General features: G+C 32.7%; 2 protein-coding genes across 2 annotated transcripts; one reads left to right on the forward strand and one right to left on the reverse strand.

The window, feature by feature from the left end:
• Positions 1-3514: 3514 nt before the first annotated feature.
• LOC108464381 (probable glycosyltransferase At5g03795) lies at positions 3515-7668 on the forward strand. The gene is made up of 5 exons (XM_017764659.2): positions 3515-4020; positions 4478-5905; positions 6002-6132; positions 6202-6550; positions 6871-7668. Exons 2-5 carry the CDS (start codon positions 4529-4531, stop codon positions 7534-7536), a joined length of 2523 nt encoding a protein of 840 aa, XP_017620148.2. The 5' UTR covers positions 3515-4020; positions 4478-4528; the 3' UTR covers positions 7537-7668.
• Positions 7669-19617: 11949 nt separating this feature from the next.
• On the reverse strand, positions 19618-23391 carry LOC108462186 (uncharacterized). The gene is made up of 5 exons (XM_017762165.1): positions 21806-23391; positions 21564-21687; positions 20914-21413; positions 20476-20611; positions 19618-20370 (listed from the first exon to the last, which is right to left on the reverse strand). The coding sequence occupies exons 1-5, from the start codon at positions 23389-23391 to the stop codon at positions 19618-19620; spliced, it is 3099 nt and encodes a 1032-aa protein (XP_017617654.1).
• Positions 23392-26624: the final 3233 nt, after the last annotated feature.

Here is a 26624-nt window from a genome sequence, read left to right on the forward strand (position 1 = left end):
AACACTGTAATAAATGTCTATTTTCGTAATTAATTTATTTTTCATATTTTTTTGTAGTTAATTGTTTTTCATATTATTTAGGTGAAAATAAAATTCCTTTTTATATTTTTTTTCGGGAAAACACTATTCAGAAACTAGCCAACTACTGGCAGTAGCACCTTTTGTATTTCCGTTTTAAAAGGGAATGAAACAAGGGTTCAAATATTTTTTTCCCCTAAAATTCTGCTAATTTTAATGCATGATCCTTGGTAGGTAAAAGAGTGAGAATTAATTATTTATAATTTAAAATAATAGAATCAAAGGTTAAGAATCCTTTCAAGTGGTTTCTTTGAATGGAATAATTCATTAATAAAATCGTAATATCATACAAAATCATCGAGTCAAAAAAAGATTAATATCTAAGCCTTCAACTTTACCCATTACATGCATTATTACGCCTCTCTATAACATCACTAATGCTTGAAGCAACATCCGAATTAAAAATAATAGAATAACAATGGGAAAAAGCTCTCAAGTGAAACAGTTTATATTTAATAAGGTCGTCTGAAAGCCTTTTCTTTTTTTTGCATATCACGGTGTCGAAAGGAAGTACAGTCAGCGAAATCAAAAAAAAAATATTAAATGATTAAATTAAAAAATTTATTTTGAGTGATTAAAATATAAATTGATTATATATTAATGTATAGTTTTATAAATGGTTAATATATACTGAAGGTACTTAAACTTGATAATTTGTACTTACTTGGTACCTTTTCATAATAAAATGTATAATTAACCATGCTATTAGTCGTCGTACCACATCAGCATATTTTAATTGTGTTAGTTAGAAACCTTAAAAGAAGTATCAAATTAGTTACAATTTCCAAATTTAAGAATTAATTAGGTCTAAAACAAGTTAAGGTACCAAATAGATATAAGTTGTAAAGTTCAAATACCTTCATATATATTAATTCCTTTTATAAAATCTAAAATATATATTATATTATCATTTTAGAGACCTTCATCACTCGAACCCATTAGTACTGCTTGTGAAAACAACATTACAGACATAGATAATCTTGTACTAAAACCCAATCTTAGAAATATCAAAACTAGGCATTAGCAACCTCCGAATAAATTAGAGACAATATAAAACTTTGTCAATATGTTGATTGAGTATTAATTTGATTGTTATTAATATTATTGCTAGTGCAAAAGGTCATGAATTTAAGTGTGTTGAAACGTATTATCTTCCTATTTAAAAGTTAGGAAAAATCTCAAAATATTAATTTCACTAAATTACTTCTATTAAATAAATTTATTTAACAATGAAGTTAAAACTTCATATTTTTAATAAAATTTGTAAACACCAATTTCTATTTGTTAATGTAATTTTGAATTAATATATTTTTAATTTAATTATATCTTCAGAAAATAAAATAAAGTAATATTAACCATGTCACATATAATAATGTTGTGCTTATAAGGTGAAGCCCCATTACGTGTCACGTAAGAACAAAAAATATATATGATTAAATTAATTATATATAAAGTCCAAAAAATAATTGGTATCTTTTAAAAATAATAATAATAATTGGTGTATTATTAAGGTGTCAACATCATTGTTGGCAGCCAAAGAGTATTATAGGTGAAGGGAGTTTAACCGCCTATATTCCTTCACGTTTTGTTCACGGACCGTGAATCCCACGGCCTCAAACATAACGGTCGTCGTTCATACTATACTTGCTTTGTCCTAACAAAGGTTACTTTTCCGGGTTTTTTTAAATAATATGGAAAAATAAACATAATCATTGTCTTGTAATATCTTAAATAGTCATCCAGATTTTATCAAGAATAGTACATTACATCCTTTGGCATATTCGTTTGGAGGATAGTGGGAAAATTGATGAAATCAGTGGCATATTTGGAGGCCTATAAAGAGTTTCGATTTTTTTAAAATAAAAATTTTAAATTAATAAAAATAAAATTATACATTGTTCTAATATAATAAAAATTTAATTTAATCTTTTAAAAATTATAAAAATATAAACTATTAAAAATTATAATTTAATTTCGACCCTAAAAATTTTTTTTAACTTCGCCGTTGGATGAAATCATCAAATTAGTACAAGAGAGGAGAGAACGACTACAAGTATTTAATGCCTTCTCTTTGAATAATTAGTTTTATTTTAATGTATTTTTTTATCTTCACACATACAAAAAAAAAGTCATCGTGATTTAAAATTTTATGTGTAATTTATATTATTTTGGTAATTATTTTTTATATTATTTTATTTTATTAAAAAAATTATAGTTTACTATAAAAAGATTTCCATATTAAATTAGAAAAATTTAGATAAAAATAATCAAATATTACAATTTTTGTTAAAATAAAAGATAAAAAAAAGGGAGGAGGAAAGATTCAACTTAAGGTACTCAAAAGGTAATAAAATTTACATAAACTTTTTTATAAATTACAGTTTGATTTTGCAATGTTTACTTTATTTATATTCACGATTTAAAGTAGAGTAAATATGGATACTTGGATACAATAGGAATTTGGGTTGATGTTTTGTATTATACGTTAATTTATGGGACATCTTTGATGGATTGGAGTTATTAAAAAATAGTAAGTATGATGCATTGTTAATCAAAACTGACAGTTAGAAAGCTATTTGGATTATTCAGAAATCATTTTCAAAGACATCCTCTTCAATACTTGTCAGACATATTCAATAGGGCCTGATGGACATTGGACATTGGAAGGTTGAATATATTTCTTGTGAAAGGAATCTAAAAGCTGATTATATTGCTAAGCTGGCTTTAGACAGCAATGAAAGTATTCATTTTTTTATGTAATTCTTTTAGACTTAATTAGACCTTTGTAATAATTAACTTTGTTATCATAAAAAAAAACAGAGTAAATATAAATATAATATTGTAAAAATCAAATATGAACAGTTGAAAGAAATCAATTCAACAATACATATAAAATAAATAACCTATAAAATATTAATAATATTATTCAAATTATAATAATTTAATATTAATATTCAAACTTTGTATTGTTTTGATTTAAATAATTTTAAGATTAAATAAAATTAATATAATTAATTATAAATTTGTAATAAATTTTAAAACATTTTGAATTATATTTTTTTTTTTTTTTAAAGAAACATTAATGCCAATGTATAAATAATAATTCTAAATTACAAACATTTTTACTATATATCTTTGGTATATAGAATTTTGATTTTTCAATCAATTTAATAGTGGTCTATCTTTTATGATTTGCTTTTGATTATAACAATATCATTAAATCTAAAAGTATTATATTTAAGGATAAGAGAGAGAAAAAAAAGGGTGGCATCATGTGAGATCCTACGTAATAACGTAAGGGTTTGTTTCATTGATTTTCTCAAAAATTGATTACAAAAAGACAAAAAAAAAACCTTGTAATTTGAAAGAAATAAAAAATAAAAAAAAAACAAGTTCTGATTTAAATTGTATAGAAAAAAGAGTGAAACGGGGCGACGGGTCCGTTACTTAAGGAAAGAACTGAGGGGAGCGCCAAATGTGCCGCGCGTGCATTAAATACTGTCGGGTGAGCAGTCAAAAAGGTGGTGGCGTTACTACGTAATATCGAATGAGATGGCAGTACTTTATCGTCCAAAAGAAAAAATTATTAATGCAGACCACGGAATTCCCCGTTCCTCTGTATTGCCATAGTTTCATCATAACAGAAGCTGTGAGAAGCATTGAATTTCCCGTTGAGTTTTCAAGTCCCCCATGCAAAATTATTGTTTGGCTGCTAAGAAAAGAATAGAAAATCTTTATAAAAGTAAAAGTAAAAGCAAAAGCAAAATCAAATCAAGTGTAGAGAATAGAAAAGAAGAGAAGAAGATTCTCTAGCTTTTAGAACTGTCCACCTCTTGGAGAAAATTCCCGTGCTTACTTTTCTGTGAATTTTCGTGCTCATCCCTACTTTTCTTTTTCACTAAACAGAATATTTGAATAATGAAAGCTCGGTGATTGAAAATCGTAAGTTCTTTTTTCCTCCTGTTTTAGTTTATTATTGATCTTGAACTTTCTGGTTGTTTTGTTGGTTTTCACTGTATTTTCTGGATTTGCATGTTTGATTAATGGAAAGATAAACAAGTGAAAGAGCTAGTTAGCGATAGATCGATACTTGAATGCTTTAAATTCGATTCGGTCTTAAATAGAAATTTCGCTTTACTTTGATCTTTCTTTTGACTGTACAAACAGTTGATCTTTGGAACCTCTAATCTGAAAACCAAGTAATGTTAAGCACATTTCTAAGCTCTTTTTTATTGTATTATATTTCGAGATTTCCAGTTTATTGCATCTTTTTTCTCTGGCTGCTAAAATCAATACAGAATCGTTGACTATGCTGAATTTCTTTTTTGAATAATTTCTTTATCATGAATGAGCTAGGTTCATGCATTAGTGAAGGAGTTTCGTTTTGACTAAAATGCAGGGATGATATATAGCGTTTTAACCAATTGATAATCAGTCGAATAGTTTCTCAATGGGGCATGAACTTAAATCTTTGATTCAATTGGATACCAGAAAATTGATTTGGCTTATAGGAATAACGTTTGCCGTGATTGTAACATTCCAGTATATTGAACTTCCATACGGCAACGTTTTGTGGTCATTATTTCCTTCCGGTAAGGTTTCGGTTGATGAAAAAAGTAGCATCTTAGCTAGTGGTCCGTCGTCTACTGAGTCTGGTTTCTACTTTAATGGTACAAATGCCGGTAATGAGACGGTTCACGATGATGAGATCTTCGAAGGGAAAGACATAGATACTGATGTTATAACAGAAGCAGATGTGGGGTTGAATAAATCTTCTACATTCGATGAAGGTACAAAAGCTTGGAAGGAGTCTTCTACTGCTGAACCGGTAGAGTTAAATAAGAATTCAACAGTGGACAAAGCCGGTAATGAGACAGCTCATGATGATGAGATCTTTGAAGGGAGAGACATAGATACTGATGTTATAACAGAAGCAGATGTGGGCTTGAATAAATCTTCTACATTCGATGAAGGTACCAAACCTTGGAAGGAGTCTTCAACTGCTGAACCGGTAGAGTTAAATAAGAATTCAACAGTGGACAACACCGGTAATGAGACAGCTCATGATGATGAGATCTTTGAAGGGAGAGACATAGATACTGATGTTATAACAGAAGCAGATGTGGGCTTGAATAAATCTTCTACATTCGATGAAGGTACTGAAGCTCTGAAGGAGTCTTCAACTGCTGAACTGGCAGAGTTAAATAAGAATTCGACAGTGAACAATGCTGAAAGTTCAAAATCGGAAGAATTTGAGAAGGACAGTAACATCACAAGTTTAAATAATCTGAACCAAACTGGTGCTGTTAATGAAACAGCTAAAGCAGATGATTTCACACCAGAAGTAGGCTTGAATAGGTCTTCCATATTAGATAAGGAACTCAATGAACGAAGCAACATTACCGTGTTGGACATTGTGGAAAGTTCCAATAATAAGAGTGTTGCAGAGGATGTTGGCAAAAGCGAGGAAAGTTTTGCTTCAAAGAATGATACTGTTGATAATAACACTTCAAACAACAATGCCCCAGATACAGGCCTTGGTACAACTAATATTACCTCGGAGAAAGGTGTTGAGACAAATATCAGTGCTCCTGTTGTGTCTTTCAATTCCAGTATATCTTCAGTGGAGCAACATGTGACACCAAGTTTCGACAAGAATGAAAAACCGAAACCGATTCAGAATGATTTCACCAAACCAAGTGATAATTCTTCTCCCCGTAAAGCTCCTAAGATGAAGAAAAAGCCTGAGATGCTACCACCTGCAGTAACTACAATAGCTGATATGAACAATTTGCTAGATCAGAGTCGTGTTTCATATGAATCTCCGGTATGCTCATACATTTTTTATTTTCCATTATTACAAAAGTACACTTTAGCTCTATGTTTCAATGTTTCTTTTTTTTTTATCTCCATTTGTTTGTAGACACCGAAATGGTCTTCAAGAGCAGACAAAGTTCTACTAGAAGCAAGATTGCAGATCGAGAATGCACCCATTATAAAGAATGATCCACAACTTTATGCACCTCTTTTTCGGAACCTTTCTATGTTCAAAAGGTAGATTAAATTTATGCTCCTCTTTTTCATTAGCCATAGACAATTTACATTGTCATTTATCATTTTCAGGAGCTATGAATTGATGGAGAACACACTCAAAGTATATGTCTACAAGGAAGGAAAAAGACCCATAGTACATACACCAGTTCTCAGGGGTATTTATGCCTCTGAAGGATGGTTCATGAAGCAACTAGAAACTAATAAAAAATTTGTCACTAAAAACCCAAGAGATGCCTATCTGTTTTACTTACCTTTCAGTTCAAGAATGTTAGAGGAAACTTTATATGTGCCTGATTCTCATAGTCATAAGAACCTTATAGAGTATTTGAAGAACTACGTTGACACGATTGCGGCAAAATATCCTTTCTGGAACAGAACTGAAGGAGCTGATCATTTTCTGGTTGCTTGCCATGACTGGGTAATGCTCTTCATGCTTTCTTGGGTTTTCACCATATATGTTTGTCGGTTGGGTGAGTCTTGTGTATGCATATATGTCTGACATGGATATGTTCAATCTTTTAGAATTTTGAAGTCATAGCCTCGTAACCAGGTTAAGATATACATTGGTCACATACCAATAGCTGATATGAACCTTCAAAGACCCTTTTGATACGTTAAAAAGACTTAGAAAAGTTGAACATACCCTTGTTGGGCAGATAACCGTATTAGACACTCATATTATATGCAATGATTCTCAGGTTTTTCCGGGAACCATCTAATAAACACTGCTTTTCTCAGGCACCATCTGAAACAAGAAATCACATGGCCAATTGCATAAGAGCCCTATGCAATTCAGATGTTAGGGAAGGTTATGTTTTTGGCAAGGACGTGTCTCTTCCCGAGACTTATGTCCGGAACCCACAGAAACCTCTTAGAGATCTCGGAGGCAACCCTCCATCTAAGAGACCGATCTTGGCTTTCTTCGCAGGAAGCATGCATGGTTATTTAAGGCCAATCCTGTTAGAGCAGTGGGGAAATAAAGACCCTGACATGAAAATCTTTGGCAAAATGCCTAATGTTAAGGGGAAAATGAACTATATTAGGCACATGAAGAGCAGCAAGTACTGCCTTTGTCCGAGAGGGTACGAAGTTAATAGTCCAAGAGTGGTAGAGGCCATCTTCTATGAATGTGTCCCAGTGATCATATCCGACAATTTCGTGCCTCCATTCTTCGAAGTTTTGAACTGGGAATCATTTTCCGTATTCATTTTAGAAAAGGATATTCCAAACTTGAAGAAGATCCTCTTGTCGATCCCCGACAAGCGGTACCGGCAGATGCAGCTGAGAGTCAAAAAGATACAGCAACATTTTCTTTGGCATCCAAAGCCTGAGAAGTATGATATATTTCATATGATTCTTCACTCAGTTTGGTACAATAGAGTTTTCCAAATGAAACCCAGGTAAGTAAGCTTTTAATTTGTGTAAATAGACGACAAGATTTTCATTTTCTGTATAGAATATGTTGAATTATTTTGCTAGTGAAGTTGTTTTTCACATCTTTTAATAATTAAATGAAACATCAATAATATTATGAAACTCTGGCTTATGTCGGTCAATTTGACGGTTCAATACAAAAGGTAGAAGCAGCTTACATTGATCAATTCGATTCAATGCAATACTCTTATGGTTGGCGAAGAAGAACAGGCAGGAACGGCTTGAGAAAATGCATGTGCCATGTTGTTCGTTGCTAATGCTAGTTTATATTACATCCAATATTTGAGCACCTTCAATTTTTTTTAATTATTGTCTATTTCGAAAGGGAGAAATTAAGAGTAATTAATTACTTTAATGTTTTCCATTAATTGTGCATGATTTTTATTGCTATAATAACAAGTTTGGTCCTCAAAGTTTACATGTTATGTCAATTTGGTCCTAATTTAACAAATTTATCCTGCAACATTTGTGTAAATGTATCAATGTTAAGGTTGATTTTGTTGAGATTTTTAGAGTTGAGGTCAAAATAACGAAAATATATAAATATTGAAAGTTAAAATTGTTATTATACCAATCAAAATTATATAAAATTGATTAGTTGCTCACTTTCAAAATTGACACAAATTTGTTTAATTTCAAAATTGAAAGAGATTTGAGGGGTCTTTTTACACCCTTTTTTAGTTTACTAAATACAAATTAACGCCCTTTTTTAGTTTACTAAATACAAATTAACTAAATTAAAATTCACACGTAACAAGTGCACACGCATCAAAAATCTCAACTTTTAAATCTTTATCGACTTATTGTATCTTTCTAAATGATTAGCATGACACTATCATCTTCCCAATAATGTGTGTGCTGTTAATAAATAGCTAATTACCATAATTTTTTTTAAAATGCAAAAGGTAGTTGATAAGATTATCTAAATTAAGAAAATATCTTTAATTTATCTTTCCACTATTCTTCACTTCACTACTATTACTATGAAATTCAGTTTTAATTCCATATTTTTATTGTTACAATAATTAATTTTATTGATGTTACTATTTTTAATTTCATGATTCATCGATAAAAATTTTATCAAGCGAAAATATAAAAGAAAAATAGAAGTTCAATTATCAACAATATTTTTTTTTTACTTTTTTTTTTGAAATATTCAAATTTTCTTAAGTTTCTATATGTATTACATAATTAAGTAAAATGTAGAAATAAAATGAATATTAGTTTGTATATGTATATGTTTTGTCACATAATTCACATTTTTCTTAGAATTTAAATTCATAATTTAGAATCATTATTTTAGGGTGGGTTTGGATTAGAGGTGATCATGGGCCAGGCCGGCCGGGCTCAACTAAAAAGTTAGGTGCATTCATTGGGCTCGGTAGGGCGGGCCAGCCTGAAAATGGGCCTAAAATTTTGCCCAAGCCCGACCGGATAAAAATACTAAAACCAGGCCCGGCCCGACTAGCCCATATTAATTTTTATATTATTTTAAATATATATAATACATTAAAATACTAAAAACATCAAAATAAATATTTCTCAACAAATTGAAAATAAATTTTAAAAAATATGTAGACTTGAATAACACTAAGATAGATGCAACTTAACAAGCAAATGCCTCTAAAATAATATAAAAATTAACAAATGCCTTTCAAATAATAACAAAATTAACAATAAAATAAGTTTTATACAATATCTAAACAATAACAACAAAATAGTAAATTTGTAGCAAAAATAAGGAGAAAACAACAAGAAAATAACATTCAAAAACAAAAAAAAAACAGATTTTTTTCATCTTTAGTGAATTCGGGCCGGGCTCGGGCAAAAATGCCTTACCCGAGGCCCGGCCCATTTTTTAAACGGGCCAATATTTTTTTCCAAGCCCATTTTTCGGGCCTATATTTTTGTCCAAACCCTCCCACATTTTGGGCGGGCCTTCGGGCCGGGCCGGGCCCCCCGACCCATGAGCAGGTCTAGTTTGGATGGGTGGTGGGGTGTGGTGCGATGTGTTTAGTTTACTTTTTGTTTCAAGCTACAGTAACTAATTTCACCATCATCGCTGTTTTTACACTAACCCCAAATAAACGCACTGCCCATCCAAATTCACTTATTCTACTTAATAAACATTTGTAATTTGTATGTATATTTCAAATGAAATATTAGCAACCTCTTATTATTTGTTTTGGTATATCTCAAACAAAATATTAATTTAAGGGCATATTCTAGTATAATTTAAAATTAACAACTTATTTAATTACATATTGAAGGATAAAAGGTTATTTGAATGCAAATTAAATATTTAAATACTTATTTAAAGCTAATAGAATATAGGCTTAAATATAAAATTAATATTTAAATTTGTCCACTTCTCTCAATTTAATATTTAAGATTTTTGTTCTAGATTGATAATCAAATTTCTTATGTCAAATTTTTCTCTAATATTATTAGTTTTTTAATGACGTGACAAAGTTAACGAATTACACTGCATCACGTGGATTGTTTTTTGTACATTTTTTTTCTTTTTATTTCCATTTTCATTTTCCCCTTTTTCTTTACTTATTTTCCTTTTTCCTACCCTAGTCGCCTTACTTCTACATTGTTGGTAGGCTAACATCCGGCCTCCTCCGGTGAGCTCTCCAACCAATGACGACACCAAATGACTCTTTTCATTTGTTTTTGTTTGTTAATACGAGAGTAAGACAGCAAGCAGTCGCAAATTTCAAGGTATAGGTTGCAAACACCAATTTCGATGACACTGCTTGGGAAACAAAATCAACGACGACATTGTCATAGTGCAAAATAAAGCAACGACCATCAAGGCTCAGCTTGAAGAAATGGACCATGCCAATGCAACTAATAAGCGCTTCTTAGGATACAAAGAAGGCACCTTAAATTTCAGTCACAGTGCAAAACCGTTGTTTTCTCACTATTTTGCTACTATTTTATTATTATTGTTTGGATATTGTATAACTCTTATTTTATTGTTAATTTTGTTACTAATTTAGAGGCATTTGCTTGTTAAATTACATCTATCTTAACGTTATTTAAGTATGTTGTAAGCCAATTTTGACCTCATACATAAAACCCACCCCCAAAACCCAACTAACCCAAACAGATCAAACCCAAACTAAACTAAAACAGCCCACCTAACCACTAAACCAAGCAGCCCAAAAATAAAACCCTAATAGCCCAACCTGAAAATAAAACAAAAAATAATAAACCCTAGCCCCCCTAGCCACTGGCAGAGCCTAGCCACCGCCCCATGCCGTTTGCCACCACCACCCACCACCACTTGCACCTGCAAAACCAGAGAAGAAAAGACAGCAAATAATAAAAAATTGATGTAAAATGGCTATAAAAAGCCAAACAAAAATCATTTGTAGGGATTCGGCAATTTTGGAGAAATACAAAAAAAAAGATTTGATTTTTCCTTGAATATACGTATACATATTTCCTTTATTTTCTTTTTTTTAAAAGCAACATATATATATATATATATATATATATAGATATATACAAAATACAAGAAATAAAAAAAAAAACATACCTTTTTGATTTTCCGGCCACTGCGGCAATCGGCGATGGCGACCGGCCGGATTTCTCATCGGAGCAGGGACCTCTACAGAGAGCAAAGAGGAAAAAGAATTTTTTTTTTTAAAAAAAAATAGAGCATAAATGAATTTTTTTAAAAAAATTAGATTCATATAGGCCACCAAAACGACGTCGTTTTGAGACTGGCCTTAAAAGCCCAAAATGACGTCGTTTCATGCCTGACCCGTGAGACCAGACCCGCTCTGCTCAGGATCCGCGTGTTTTTTCATTGGAAGGGCTAATTGCGCTTTTAGCCCTTCCGCTTTTCTGATACTTCGCAATTAAGTTTTTATGAATTTTTAATTTTGCCCCGGATTTATGCTTGGATTTCAATCAAGTCCCTTGTGATGGTGGGCGTTTTGGAGGGAGGGTTTATTACCCGATCTAGTCTCTCTTATTTGTTTGCGCATGCAATTTAATCCTTTTCTCTTTTATTTACTCCAGATTTGCCCCAAAACATTTGTTTCAAGTTCAATTTAATCCCTTTTAGTCATTTTACTATTTTATTATCCCAAAATTTTATTATTATTATTATTATTATTATTATTATTATTATTATTGTAACTATCGTTATTATTGCTATCATTACCGTTGTATCATTACTATTATTATTTATACATTTTCTATTCATGTTTACTTATGTTAACGTTTTCATATCAAACTAATATACATGTATACTTTTTAGCACACTTATATTATTTATACATCATCACTCCCTTTATTATCATTTCATCATTTGTATCTTTGTAAATAATTTCAAACTTTAATTATTTGTATTATTGTTATTAGTGCTATTTATTATTGCTATTATTATTACTATTACTTTTATTTGCCATTATTATTATTATTATTTTCTACTACTACTGCCGTTATTATTAATACTAATATTAATATATTTATTATTACTATTATCACCACTAATATTATTATTTTTGCTACTATTATTATTATCAATGGTATTATTATTAACGTTTTCATTATCATTATCATTATTATTAATTTATTATTGTATTATTATTATTATTATTATTATTATTATTATTATTATTATTATTATTTTACCATATTATTATTTCCTATTTTTATATATTATTATTGATATTAACATATATTATTATTAGTGTACTATTATTTTCTATTATTTTATTACTAATATCACTATTATTATTATTATTATTATTATTATTATTATTATTATTGTAATTACTATTACAATTGTATTATGACTATTATTATATTTTCATTTTCTTATTACTCATCTATAATATTTCTTATCTATTTATATTTTCATTATTATTATATTTTAGATACTATATCTATGTTTATATTTAGGTATTAATGTCATTATTTTACTATTGTTATATTTTCATATTATCATTATCATTATTATTAACATATATATATATATATATATATATATATATACATGTGTATTTTTCATGTACATATTAGTATTTTCTACTATTATTACAAATATATTATTTCTTTTATTATATTATTAGAACATTATTTTTATTATCATTTTCTTTATTGTGAATATTATTGTTATTTTTATTCTAATATTGCGTTTTAATATTTTTCATTAATTGTATCATCGTTCGCATTATTTACAAATTTCTATTGCAAATTGTCGAAACCATTTTTTTTAAAAACGGGGAATCGACTTTTGAAAACAAAAATTCGGAGTCGCCACCAATCCTTTTTGTGGTGTGATTGGGCCATCTTATAAAACATTTTGGTCTACGAATTTTGAGAAAATAGGCTCGGGAGTCAGTTACGTATGAAGAAGGATTAGCACCCCCAATACGCCCAAAATCGGTACTTTATTGATTAATTTATGTCTTAATGTCGAAAATTAAAGATTTGAAAATATTTTAAAGTACGATCCTCCTTTTTGAAATATTTGAGTAAATTAAACATGAGTTAAAGACCATCTCGCTTCAAGGTAAAACGTCACGTCTAGTACGGTAGGACACAACGTTTTTGACCCCCGATTATGAGCTTGTCTTTTATTAAAAAAATTCCTGCACTTTATTTTTAAAAAAAAGGGTATTCAGATATTTAAATCAAACGTAAAGCCATAACCCAGTACGGTAGATCATGATTTTTCAAATTTTTTAAATACAGAACACTGCCTCCCCTTTTCAAAACTTGGAGAAATTCAATAAGAAGGATATTTGAATATTTGGATCGAACAAAAACCGAAACCCAATATGATAGGGCACAATTTTCCGAGCTTCCAAATATCGAAAATTGCCTTTGTTTAGGAGAAAATTTGGAGAATAAATCGATTAAGAAGGATATTTGAATACTTAAATCGAATAAAAAAAAGCCCAGTACAGTAGGGCACGTTTTTTAAAATGATTAAGTATAGAAAATTGTCCTTATTAAAAACTATTTGGGAATAAAATGTTGAATAAAATACTTAAATCGAATATAAAAAAAAAACAAACCCAATACGGTAGGGCACGTTTTTTAAAACGATTAAGTATAGAAAATTGTCTTTATGTTAAAAACAAGTTGAGAATACATTATGGAATAAAAGAATTAAAACGATTAAAATTTGGGGAGGGAAAAAAATGATATGCAACATAATAATAATACAATTAATAACTCAAACAATATAAATAAAAAATAATAAATATAGAGAAAATTAGCAATAGCAATAATAATGATAAAAATATAAAAATATGATAAATATGGCAATAATAATATTAATAGTAAAATAAAAACATAATGATAAAATAATATATATTAATGAAGATATTAAATATAATGATAAAAGTGAAAATTAAAATAATAACTATACTAAAATAACATAATAATATAGTATGTAAAAACAATTTGATAATTTTAAAAGAAATAATAGATATAATATAATAAATATAATAATAAGTAAAAGAATTATCATATTTAAAATAATTAACCTTTAATAAAAATATAATGAATGTATAATATTAAATAATTAATATAATAATATGAAATCAAAACTCAAATTAATTAGTTTTAATAGAAAATAATAAAATGTAATAATAATAATATGCATAAAAAGTAATATTAAATGACTAATAAAAATAGTAAAATAAATAGTAAAAATAATAGAAATAATAATAATATAATAGTGCGAATAACATTGAAAAGCATGTATAGGTGTAAAATAATAAACAAATAATAATAATAATAATGTGAATAATATAATAGGTGAATATAATATTTTAAAAACTGAAAGAAATTTAGAGCAGTAAAAAGCTTGGGATTTAATTATAATCAAAGCGAAACATGGGGTGCAAATTATAAAATACAAAGAAATAACAAATCATGAATTGGGATCAAAGTAGACATGTGTGTAAAGGGGAAGGATCAGCAGCATAAATATTCCCTTCAAAGCACAAAAGCACGGGTCCCATCCCTCCCAAACGACACCATTTTATTTGCTATAAGAAAAAATTGAATGGTAGTTTGCCATTTTTAAAAGAAACCATAGCTCTTTTATTTTTCTTTGCTGGGATTTGATGACCAAGAATCAAGCCACTGCCGGACCACCACCATTGCTTGGTCACCGCATACGATTCATCAAGTTTAAAAGATAAGTTCTTTTGTCTTTTTTATCCTCTTTAATAGATGAACGAACAACAAAATGGTTAGTTTAAAAAACACAAAGGGAAAAAAAATGAAAAAAGAAGAAACAAACAACAACCTTGGTGGTTTTCGGTTTGCCAGATCTATTTTGCTTTCAATCAATGGTGTAGGCTTTCTGTTTGTCTGATTGGTGGTTATTTCCCTATATTCGAATGCTTGTATTTTGGTAAAATTCTTGCTCTTTGATTTTTAGATGCCACTGTTTGTATCAAATCTGCGTTTTTATTGAATAATCCAAAAAAAACATTGTTACACTCTCATGGCTTTATAGCCTAAATTCTAACTGTTTTTGCCTCTTTTTGCTGCAAGTGAAGGAGAAACGTAGGAATGGAGGCATGGGGGCAGAGAACGTGGGTAGTGGAAGCATGGAGGCAGTTGGAGGCTATGGTTTTGGCTGAAAATGTTTTGGGGTTTGTGGGCTAGGGTTAAGTATTTGGGCTTCAAAATTGGGTCTGTTTTTATTTTTATTTTTATTTTTTTGCTGTTGAATTCTATTTTGGACTTGGTTTTATGCTTTATGTAATTTGGGCCGGGCAAAAATTGGGTTTTACAGCTGCCCCTCTTTGCTTGTTGTTGTGTAACGAGAACGAAGCAAAGACTTTAGAAAGGCCAATTTTGCCCGGTCTTGCTGAATCCTGACCCATTGTTGCTCATCTTGCTCAAGTAACCACATTCCATCCCACTGTATCTTCAGGGGTATAGAAATTAACATTTCGATCTACTCCAATAGGTTTCAGAGAGAAGAGATTTGTAGCTTCAATCTACTTTATTGGCACTTGAAGGAGATAATAACTGGTAACTTCAACCTGTTCCATTACTGCTTAGGGACACAAGGTTTGTATCTTCAACTCACTCTCTGCAACTTCAGAGAAATAAGGTTTGGTATCTTCGATCTGCTCCACTACTGCTTAAGAAGATAAGATCTGCTATCTTCAGTCTGCTTCGCTGCGACTTCAGGGAGATAAGATTTGTAACTTCAACCTGCTCTCTACAACTTCAGAGGGATAAGGTTTGTTGTCTTCAATCTGCTCCACTACTGCTTAGGGAGATAAGATCTGTAATCTTCGGCCTGTTACCCTACTGCTTAGGGAGTTAAAGCCTGTTCATTGTCTTCGATCTGCTCTACTACAGCTTAGGGAGATAAGATTTGTAATTTTTTAGCCTATTACCCTACTGCTTAGGGGATTAAAGCTAGTGGCTTGAATCTGCTCCGCTTCTGCTCGGCGAAGATAAGATCTGCCGAAAATTAATCTGCTCCGCTCTTACTTAGCGAAGATAAAATCTGCTTACAACTTGTAGTTTCAATCTTGTTATATGACCACTAGGGAATCTATCTGTAGAATTGATTTCCTGAGGTTTATGCTTACGTCAAACGATTAAGATGCCATGATTAACATGAATCAAATGCTCCTAACTAAATGTGTCATGAATGACATTTGTATGAATACAGAATATCATGAAAATGATCCCCTTTTTGGGTTATTACTATTCGTCATTTATCAAGATTTTATCACTGCCATATAATCCTGTCCTCTTTACTCAACTGGTATTCTTGATAGAAAATCCTCTTCTTAAATCCATTCCACTGCGACTCAGGGGTATAAGATTTGTACCATTTTTTCAATCAAATGGTCTATTACACCCTCTCTAGGGAATATGACCAGATGCAAAATCTTAATCTCTTTTACAAGCATGATTTCACTTTTAATACTTGAGTGGACATTGCTTATTATTCGTCGAGGTATCTCTGACAAATAAAATCCTGAGAAGTGCACTAAACTAGACCCCTCTTTTCAACATTTCCAACCCTTAGACTTGGGGAGTTCTGAATAATAATCCTGTTTTCGATTCTTGCAACATTAGAAGTTTCCAAAGTAATATGAAAAACCTCATTTGTGAAAGTATTATTAGTCCATTAATCGTTAGTTCAATGCAAAAAATGCTGGAGAAAAAAAAAATAATAGGCTAACAGGAAATTATTTGAGAGCATAACTCAAAAAACGTTAATCAGATATGGAAAATACCATAAGAAGGAAAATTTATTGAGAGCATAGCTTAGAACAAATAGAAAAACAAAAACAAATACAACATAGGTGAGATGTGAACTAGGTGCCCCAGATATCACCGTCCGAGCTTCCCAGTACAAATTTCTTGAAGACCATTTTGAGTTTATCATATGCCTAGGAGATCTAACGTATTTTGTCGATGCCCCAAAACATGCGTACTTTCTCTTTATTAATTCCAGCACAGCAAGACTACCGCATGCCCCATTCTTGGTCAAAATTTGAATTGCCCTTTTTGGGTTTTCAATTCAAAACCCCTTTGATCTCAAGGTGCCCTTTGTGAGTTTTCACCTCTTAAGCGAAATACTTCTTGACTAAATCTGAATTTACTGGGTTAGGCAGGCTCCTACCATCCATCTCAGTTAATATCAGTGCTCTTCCAGAAAAAGCCTTGTTTACCACGTAAGGTTCTTCCCAGTTAGGCATCCATTTCCCTCTAAAATCTTTTTGTATTGGGAGAATTTGTTTCAACACCAAATCCCCCTCACGGAATACTCTAGGGTGAACCTTTTTGTTGTAAGCTCGCATCATTCACCTCTGGTACATTTGACCATGATGAATAGCCTTCAGTCTCTTTTCTTCAATCAAATTCAGCTGATCATACCGGGACTGAATCCATTCTGCTTTGTCTAGTTTCAACTCTGATAAAACCCGAAGAAAAGGAATTTCGACTTCAATTTGCAAAACTACCTCCATCCCATAAACCAATGAGTAAGGTGTTGCTCCGGTAAAAGTTCTGATAGATGTTTGATAGGCATAAAGAGCAAATGGTAACTTTTCATGCCAATCCTTGTAGGTCTCAGTCATTTTCCCCACAATCCTTTTGATATTCTTATTGGCTGCCTCAATCGCACCATTCATTTTTGGGCGATAAGGTGACGAGTTGTGGTGCTTAATCTTGAACTGCTTGCAAACCTCTACTATCACGCTGTTATTCAAATTCAACGCGTTGTCTGATATGATCCTTTCAGGCATGCCATATCAACATATGATTTCTTTTTTCAAGAACTTACTGACTGTCGACTTTGTGACATTGGCATATGAAGCAGCCTCTACCCACTTAGTAAAGTAATCGATGACTGTAAAGATGAATCGATACCCATTAGAAGCCTTCGGTAAAATTGACCCAATGACGTCCATGCCTCATATTGAGAAAGGCCACGGAGAAGTCATGACATGAATGGGTGAAGGAGGCACGTGGATCTTGTCACCATAAATCTGGCACTTATGGCATTTCTTGGCATAGCTGATGCAATCTCCTTCCATTGTGGACCAGTAGTAACCGAATATTATAATTTTCCTGGCCATTGTGAACCCATTGGCATGTGTCTCGCAGACACCCTTATGGACCTCTTCTAGGATTTTCTTAGCTTCAACAGCATCAACACACCTTAACAGTACCTGATCTTTCCTCCTTTTATACAGGATTTCTCCATCCAAGACATAGTTACTGGCTAGCCTTCTCAACGCTCTTTTATCATTTTCTTTTGCCTGGTCAGGGTATTCACGACTCTTCATGTATCGCAGAATGTCATGATACCAATGATGGTTATCTCTTTCTTCTTCTTCGTCTATATTACAGTAATGAGCTGGAGTATCACAAATACTCATCTGGATTGGCTTCATATCTCATTATTCATTTATTCTGATCATAGAAGCTAATGTAGCCAGGGCATCGGTCATCTGATTTTCATCACGCGGGAGATAAAAGAAAGTGACATCATCAAACTGCTCAATTAATTCCAGAACTAACTTTTGATAACTGATCAATTTGGGATCTCTCGTCTCCCATTCACCTTTGAGCTGATAGATCACCAATGCAGAGTCTCCATATACCTCTAGCGCCTTGATTTTTCGATCTATGGCCGCATGAATTCCCATGATACATGCCTCATACTCTGTCATATTGTTTGTGCAGTCAAAATCCAACTTGCAAGTGAATGGATAATGATCTCCACTTGGGGATATCAGAACTGCCCCAATTCCATTACCAACTGCATTTGATGCTCCATCAAAATTTAGTTTCCAAGAAAAATTTTAGGATGTGTCTTCCTTGGTAGTTGCCACATACATTAAACCTTCATTGGGAAAATCAAAGTTCAGAGGCTCATAATCTTTTAAGGCTCTACTGGCCAGAAAATCTGCTATGGCACTCCCTTTAATGGCCTTCTGGTTCACGTAGACTATGTCAAACTCGGAAAGCAGAATTTGCCATCGGCCCATCTTTCCACTCAACGCATTTGATTCCATCATGTACTTTAAAGGGTCTAGTTTCGAAATTAACCACGTCGTATGGTACAACATGTACTGCCTCAATCTCCGGGTGGTCCAAACCAAAGCGCAACATAATTTTTCAATTGACGAATATCTCATTTCACACTCAGTGAATTTTTTACTGAGGTAATATATCGCCTTTTCCTTCCTTCCGGTCTCATCATGTTGGCCAAGCACACATCCCATTGAATTATCAAATACTGTGAATACAATATCAGTGGCCTATCAGGACTAGGAGGCGTCAGCACTGGAGGTTGGACAAGTAATGTTTAACTTTATCGAAGGCTTTTTGGCACTCATCATCCCATACACCTAGATTGTGTTTCTTAAGGAGACGAAATATGGGGTCACATTTCTCTGTTAGTTGTGAAATGAACCGGGCAATGTAGTTTAATATTCCTAGGAAACCATGAACTTCTTTTTGAGTACGGGGTAGAGGCAGTTCCTGTATAGCTCTGACTTTGTCCGGGTCAACTATAACTCATTTTTCAATGACGAAAAAACCCAGTAATTTTCCTGACCTGGCTCCAAAAGTATATTTCGTAGGATTGAGTTTAAGCTGAAATTTCCTCAACCTTAAAAATAACCTCCTTAAGACTTGTAAGTGCTCATTTTCTGTTCGAGACTTTGCGATCATGTCGTTAACATAAACCTCGATTTCTTTATGCATCATGTCATGAAAGAGGGTTACCATAGCCCTTTGAAACGTTGCTCCCGCGTTCTTCAAACTAAATAGCATTACCTTATAATAAAACGTTCCCCATAAAGTTATGAACGTAGTCTTTTCCATGTCTTCAGAATGCATCTTAATTTGATTATACCCCGAGAATCCATCTATAAAAGAGAACAGTGAATAGCCCACTGTATTATCTACTAGGGTATCAATATAAGGCAATGGGAAGTTGTCATTTGGACTAGCTTTGTTTAGGTCTCTGTAATCCACATACATCCGCACTTTTCCATCTTTTTTAGGGGCAGGGACAACATTAGCCACCCATTCTGAGTAATTAACCGCTTGTAAGAAACCAGCATCAAATTGCTTCTTGACCTCTTCCCTTACGTTCACTGCCATACCGGGTCTCATCCTTCGGAGTTTCTGTTGTACCGGCTTGCATTCCTTCTTTGTGGGAACACGGTGTACCGTAATATTAGGGTTTAAACCTGGTATATCTTGATACGTCCACGCAAAGACATCCTTGAACTCTCGTAATAATTTAATAAGGTCCTGTCTTGTCTTCTCATTGATACAAGTGCCAATTTTCACCTCTTTTCTTTCTTCCAGGGTCACGCTCTCAACTGTCTCCTAGTGAGGCAGAATCTATTTCTCTTCCCGCTCTACCATCCTTAACAAGTCCGGAGATAAACTATAATCTTCGTCATCTTCAAAATCCTGAGATCCCTCTAAGCACAAAGCTTGCTCAAAAGGAGATTCAGGGTCCATATTAGTACTACTCGTGTCATTGATATCTGGGGACCTGTTGTAAATATGAAAGAATGTCCAAAAATGAATCTAAGAATAGCTTATTTGTAATATGACAATGAATGAAAATATTTGCTCGAATATGAGGAAAATGTATTTCTTTATTGAAATAACGATATTTAAACATGAGCCTATTTCACAAAAGCTTCTTATTGTTCTAGGCTGAAAAAAATAAGTATGTTCTGAACATTACTTTGAATTTGCTCTAAAAACTATAGGAATCTCTTCTGCAGTCCAGTTGTTCAGCACACTTCCAAGCTCGTAAGGGAGAATACCCGATAAGTTTCCTTCTTTCACTCTTCTCCAAGTACAACATTAATGCTCATGCTATTGAACATGTCTTCAAAATATTCTTCCCTTGTTATCCCGCTCTCAAGATGGATCATTCCTCCCGACACAAAAGTTTTGGATATGTAAGGAAAGCTAATTGGCTCCCATTTAACTTCTGGCCTACTTAACCGTGCTCTTCGTCTCTCTTGTCTCTTCTCTACTTCCTTCCTTCTTTGTTTTGCATCCGGCTCATATACCAAGCCAAAGTAATCCCGCTTATCAGTCAAGACCGGTACCTCAACCCGTCTATACAGATACTTTTCGAGTCCTTTTCCAGGCAATGCTCCATTTTCAACCATCAGTTGTAAACCCATTTTCATAGCACTGGACATTTTGGGTATCTGGATCTTACTTCCCTCCATAACAAAAGTGGCATTCACAAATTCCAACAAACAAAAAGAACACTCCAACACCTCATCATCCTTCTTAATGTATGGTGCATCACTGGTAACAGATGCAATGATATCCTCTTCCGCGTTTATTGTTATCAATCAACCCTCCATTATCAATTTCAACTTTTGATGTAATGATGACGGTACTGCCCCTGCCGCATGAATCCAAGGCCTCCCTAACAGGCAATTATAGGATGGCTTAATGTCCATCAGTAGGAAATCTACCTCATATGTATTCGGACCAATTAAAAGAGGTACTTCGATCCTTCCCATCACCTTTCTTTCAGTCCCGTCAAAGGCTCTCACCATGTTCTGACACGTCTTTATGTGAGAGCTATCTATTGGTAGCCTATTCAATGTAGATAAGGGCAAAACATTCAGTGCTGACCCATTATCAATTAGAACCCCCGGCACAGTATACCCCTTGTAACGGGTAATAATGTGTAAGGCCTTAATAGATCCCCTACCCCCGATAGTATTTCATCCTCGCTAATGAGATAAAATTTTCTCCGCTTATGTTATTGATAATACGGTCTAGCTTGTTTACTGTGATGTCATTCGCAATATAGGTCTCATTTAACACCTTCATTAACGCGTTACGGTGTGTCTCCGAGCTTAAAAGCAAGGTCAGTACCGAGATGCGAGCTGGCTGTTTGTGTAACTGCTCCACGACACTATATTTACTATGTTTTAAGAATTTCAAAAATTCCTTTGCCTCATTCTCAGCTATTGGCTCCTTAATAAGTAGCTCCTCCCCTTGCTTCATTAAAGATTTCCCTTTTACTAAATCGACTTTTGTATGGAAACCTACATCCTGGGCTTCCCCTTGCGTGTTAACCTGGTTCTTCCTTCCCGGGATTGTCACATTACAATTATAGCTCCAATGTACCCTTTTGCTATCCTTATAAGGGAAAGCAACGGGTTTCTGTATCACTATTCTTGGTGCCATTTTCAATCCAACTTCGTTAATCTTTGACTGTGAAATAATTACCCTTGGGCGATTAATCTCACAGTCTTTTCCTAACGACCCTTCTTCCGAGGTGCATACATCTTTCTCTTGTACATATTCAAAGAATTCCAGCTCTTTGTTATCCATTAGTTCCTGTATTAGGGCCCTAAATTCATCACATTCTTGGATCTCATGATCCTCCTCACCATGGAACTTACAATAGTTCCCTATTTTCTGGGGTCTGTTTCCCGAACTCTGTGTGATTAACCCTCTCTTCATTATTTCCTTCCAAACCTCTCTCAATGGTATTCTTACTTCAGCCACAGTCATTCTAAATCTCTTCCTAATATTCTCAATTACTGCATTTACCCCCTTATCGGCATGATTGGGTAACGGATTTTCCCCGCTAGATGACTCATCGAATTTTATGATGCCCATTTCAAGGAGCTTTTCCACTAACCTCTTAAATGCGGTGTAATTTTCTATCGTATGTCCTGTGATTCCCACATGGTATTCGTATTGGATATTTTTGTTGTACCACTTGGGATACGGAGGTTGCATCGGTTTCAGGTAAACCGGGGATACAACATGTGCATTAAATAAAGATTGATATAACTTCTTATACGTCACTGGAATGGACGTAAACTGGAGTTTTTCCGTATTCTGCTTTGTATCAGACTCTTGCTTTGACGAGGCTTGCTGACTCGCGTTTACTATTCTCGATTGATTTACAGTAATCGATTTTGCATAACTCCTACTTACATTGTTTACTTCATTTTCTCTCTTTCGTGGGACCGACCTCTTGGTGCTCTCCCCAGCTTCTATCTTTCCACACCTTATTGCATTTTCTATCATCTCACCAGATATTACTATATCCGAAAAGCTCTTGGTTGCGCCTCCTAGCAAGTGATTGATGAAAGGTGCTTTCAGGGTATTGATAAACAACATGGTCGTTTCCTTCTCAAGTAGTGGCGGTTGAACCTGCGTAGCGATTTCTCTCCATCTCTGGGCATATTGCCTGAAACTTTCGTTTGGCTTCTTTTCCATACTTTGTAAAGTGATTCTATCAAGCACTATATCCGTCACCTGGCCATATTGATTCATAAAAGCTTGCGCCAAGTCTTTTCATGAACTAATTTGGCCCCGATTCAACTGGTTATACCATTTGGCCGCTGTCCCAGTCAGGCTATCTTGGAAGCAATGGATTAATAACTGATCATTATGGATATATCCTGTCATCCTTCGACAGAACATTGTAATGTGAGCATCAGGACAACTGGTCCCTTTGTATTTCTCAAACTCCGGCATCTTAAACTTTGGAGGAAGTATTAGGTCTGGGACCAAGCTCAGATCCTTAGCATCAATCCCACCGTGATAATCAGCATTCTCCAACGCTTTAAACTTCTCATCAAGCCATTTGCAACGATCCTCTAACTGCTTTGGAATCTTCATTCTCGCCTTTTCCACCTCTACTACCTCATCGAAATCAGGGACCGTGGGATTCGCCAATTTATCCTTGGGGTTGGAGCTTGATCCCATCAGGAAATTCATCGGGGCTGAAGTACCAGTTTGACACGGAGGTTTAATGTTAACAGATACCCTTGGTTGTGGCATTTGAATGCCCACTAGGGTAAAGCCTAAGGGAATAGAAGGGTCCTCATCATCGTTTTCGGTACCAATCATAGGGCTCTTTTTTTTATCCGAAGCTCTAGCCAACATTTGTGCAAATTTATTTATCATGTTTTTCTGGGATTCTAACATCTGATCCCTCATGTCCTGTTGTATTTTGGCCAACTGCTCTTGCATTTGTAAATTTGCTCTTGTATTTCCTTTTGCATCTATTCCAATTTCTCTAATCTTTGGTCCATGGCTCTCGTTTTCCTTCGCGTACTATAGTGGTGCTTAATCGGTGAACTTTCACTAGCTTTCAGATTAACTAAAATAAATTTTAATCAATTAGGGATCTTTTTACGAAATTTAATGCATATGATATGATATAAATGCAAATGTATGAGATGAATGCAAAAAAGAAGACGTCGATTCTGATTCAATTCCATTTAGAAAACTTTACTTAAAAAACAAAAATCCCTTACATAAAACGGATTACACATATGGTTTAGCCCTAACGCTCAAAACTTTCACTTTCCTAAGAAAGGAGGCTAACTCTTGCCCTCGATCTGACACTAACTCATATTTGGCACTCAGCACATCTGCCTGAACAGCCAGAGTCTATAAGTAATCAACCACTTCTCGTATTTGGGCTATAGATTTGCCCATGAGGTAATCTCTATCCCGGACCTGATCCTGAGATCGATGAAGCTGCTCGCTTAACTTGTAACGACCCGAATTTTACCATTACCGAAAAAGTGTATTTTCGGGTCTCTATTTCTGAAAAACGGATTCGTAAATATTTATTAAAAATATTTACGAAGTAAAATGAGTGGTTAATTAGAGTTTAAATAAGTGAATTTAATTTAATTAAGAGTAATTAAGAAAAAAAGGACTAAATTGAATAAAGGATGAAAGTTAAATTGTAGATTAAAAAAAATGAAAAAAATGGCAATTATGCCATTTGTCCTAAGTGAGGCGGCATAAACATAAAAATCTGAGATTTTTATGTGTTAAAATATATATTAAATTATTATTATTAAAAGTAAAGTAAATAAAAAGGAAAGAAAGGAAAGAAACAAAAGAATAAAAAGAAGGAAGGAAACAGAATAGCAGGAAATGAAACAGAGAAGAAACAGGGGAGAAAGAAATAAAGAAAAGAAAAAGGGAAAATAAGGTTTTAAAGGTTCCAAGTTAATTTGGTAAGTCAATTTAGCCTCTTTTCTTATGATTTTTGAGTTTTTTGGAATCCTAGAGATAAATAGTACTTGTTTTAAGTAGAAATTTTGAAAGCCATTAGATTTCTAAGTTTGGTTCATGTTGAATAAAATGATGGAATTGGGGATTTATTTGATAGAAATTTTGATTGGAATTGAATAAAGGATTGAATCGTAAACTAAGCTATAAGTTTTGAGTTTTAGGGATTAAATGGAAATAAATTCGAAATTATGAAAATATGCTGGAAATTTAATAGTTAAGTATGAGTTTGGACAAAATTTGAATAGAAATAAAGTATGAATTAAGATAGAAAAGCAAGAGAATTTAGTTAGGATTAAATTCAAATTAAAGTAAATCAACATTTTGCACTAAAACTGTTTTAGACAGCAGCAGTAGTCTAAATTTGAAAAATCATAAAAAAATTATAGAAATCGAATTAGAAGATTAATAAAATATGAAATTAAAGCTTATTGAGTCTAGTTTCTTATAGAAGAAATGATATAAGCAATTGAATAGTAAATTATGAGATATAATGAATTTTGTGAGACAAGGTCAGAATGAATTCGGGTTCCCCTGTTCTGACTTTGGAAAATCACCAAAAATTGAATAAAAATAATTAGAAGTTTAAATTTATATGTTTAGAATCCCTAATGAGTCTATTTTCATGAGAAATCAACGGAAATGTTATCCGAGTTATGTACTATGAGATAATTAATTTTTAGTGAAGAAGGGACGAAACTGTCAGACAATAGAATAGGAGTGAATTTAAAGAATAAACTGTACTTAATGGCTAAACCAAAAATTCTAAAAATTTTATTGTAAGAAGACTTGTGAGTCTAGTTTCAAGGAAAATTAACGGATCTTAATTTAGAATTCTATAACTCAAGATATGAATTAGTAATGTATTAATGATTATGAATTGTATTAATTTCATAGTCAATGTGGTACCGGAAATCTCGGCTAAGAAAGGACAAGACAAAGTCAACGGGAGTGAGCTCGAAAATTACGGTTTGTATTTCTATAATCCGAACTTAGTTATTATTTGTTATATTTATATACATATGACAGTTGTTAGTGTTAGAATTATAATGTTTTACAATTGGAATGGATTGATTTTGGTATGCGATGAATTTATTGAATTTATATTGATTGAAATTATTTTGATTGAATTTATATTGATTGAATTATATAATATATATGATTTATGTAGAAATTTGAATATTGAATGAATGTTATATTGAAAAATATATTGATTGGAAATATGAGGAAATTGATATGAATATATGAGATTGTGATATTTGAATATTTGATATTGAAAAGTGAATTGAATTGTATTGAATTATGAATTAATGTGAATAATTGAAATATATTGTTGAATTGAATGAAATTGTATGAATTGTGAAAATGGGTGAATATATGTGATTATCAGAATGGTATATTGATGAAAGAATTATTAAATTGAGAAAGTGAATGAAATACCCTATTAACTAGTCGAGCTGAGTCGGATATAA

This window comes from Gossypium arboreum, chromosome 13 (assembly GCF_025698485.1).
Source record: "Gossypium arboreum isolate Shixiya-1 chromosome 13, ASM2569848v2, whole genome shotgun sequence".
Taxonomy (NCBI): domain Eukaryota; kingdom Viridiplantae; phylum Streptophyta; class Magnoliopsida; order Malvales; family Malvaceae; genus Gossypium; species Gossypium arboreum.

Excerpts from the sequence above, each read along its gene's own strand:
- LOC108464381 (XM_017764659.2), top strand. The coding sequence starts at position 4,529 with ATGGGGCATGAACTTAAATCTTTGATTCAATTGGATACCAGAAAATTG. Across the intron at positions 6,133-6,201 it reads AACCTTTCTATGTTCAAAAG|GAGCTATGAATTGATGGAGA; the intron begins GTAGATTAAATT and ends TATCATTTTCAG. Across the intron at positions 6,551-6,870 it reads TGGTTGCTTGCCATGACTGG|GCACCATCTGAAACAAGAAA; the intron begins GTAATGCTCTTC and ends TGCTTTTCTCAG.
- LOC108462186 (XM_017762165.1), bottom strand. The coding sequence starts at position 23,391 with ATGAATCAATATGGCCAGGTGACGGATATAGTGCTTGATAGAATCACT. Across the intron at positions 21,688-21,805 it reads AGGATGAAATACTATCGGGG|GCTACCAATAGATAGCTCTC; the intron begins GTAGGGGATCTA and ends TACATTGAATAG. Across the intron at positions 20,612-20,913 it reads AATGTTGTACTTGGAGAAGA|GTCCCCAGATATCAATGACA; the intron begins GTGAAAGAAGGA and ends TATTTACAACAG.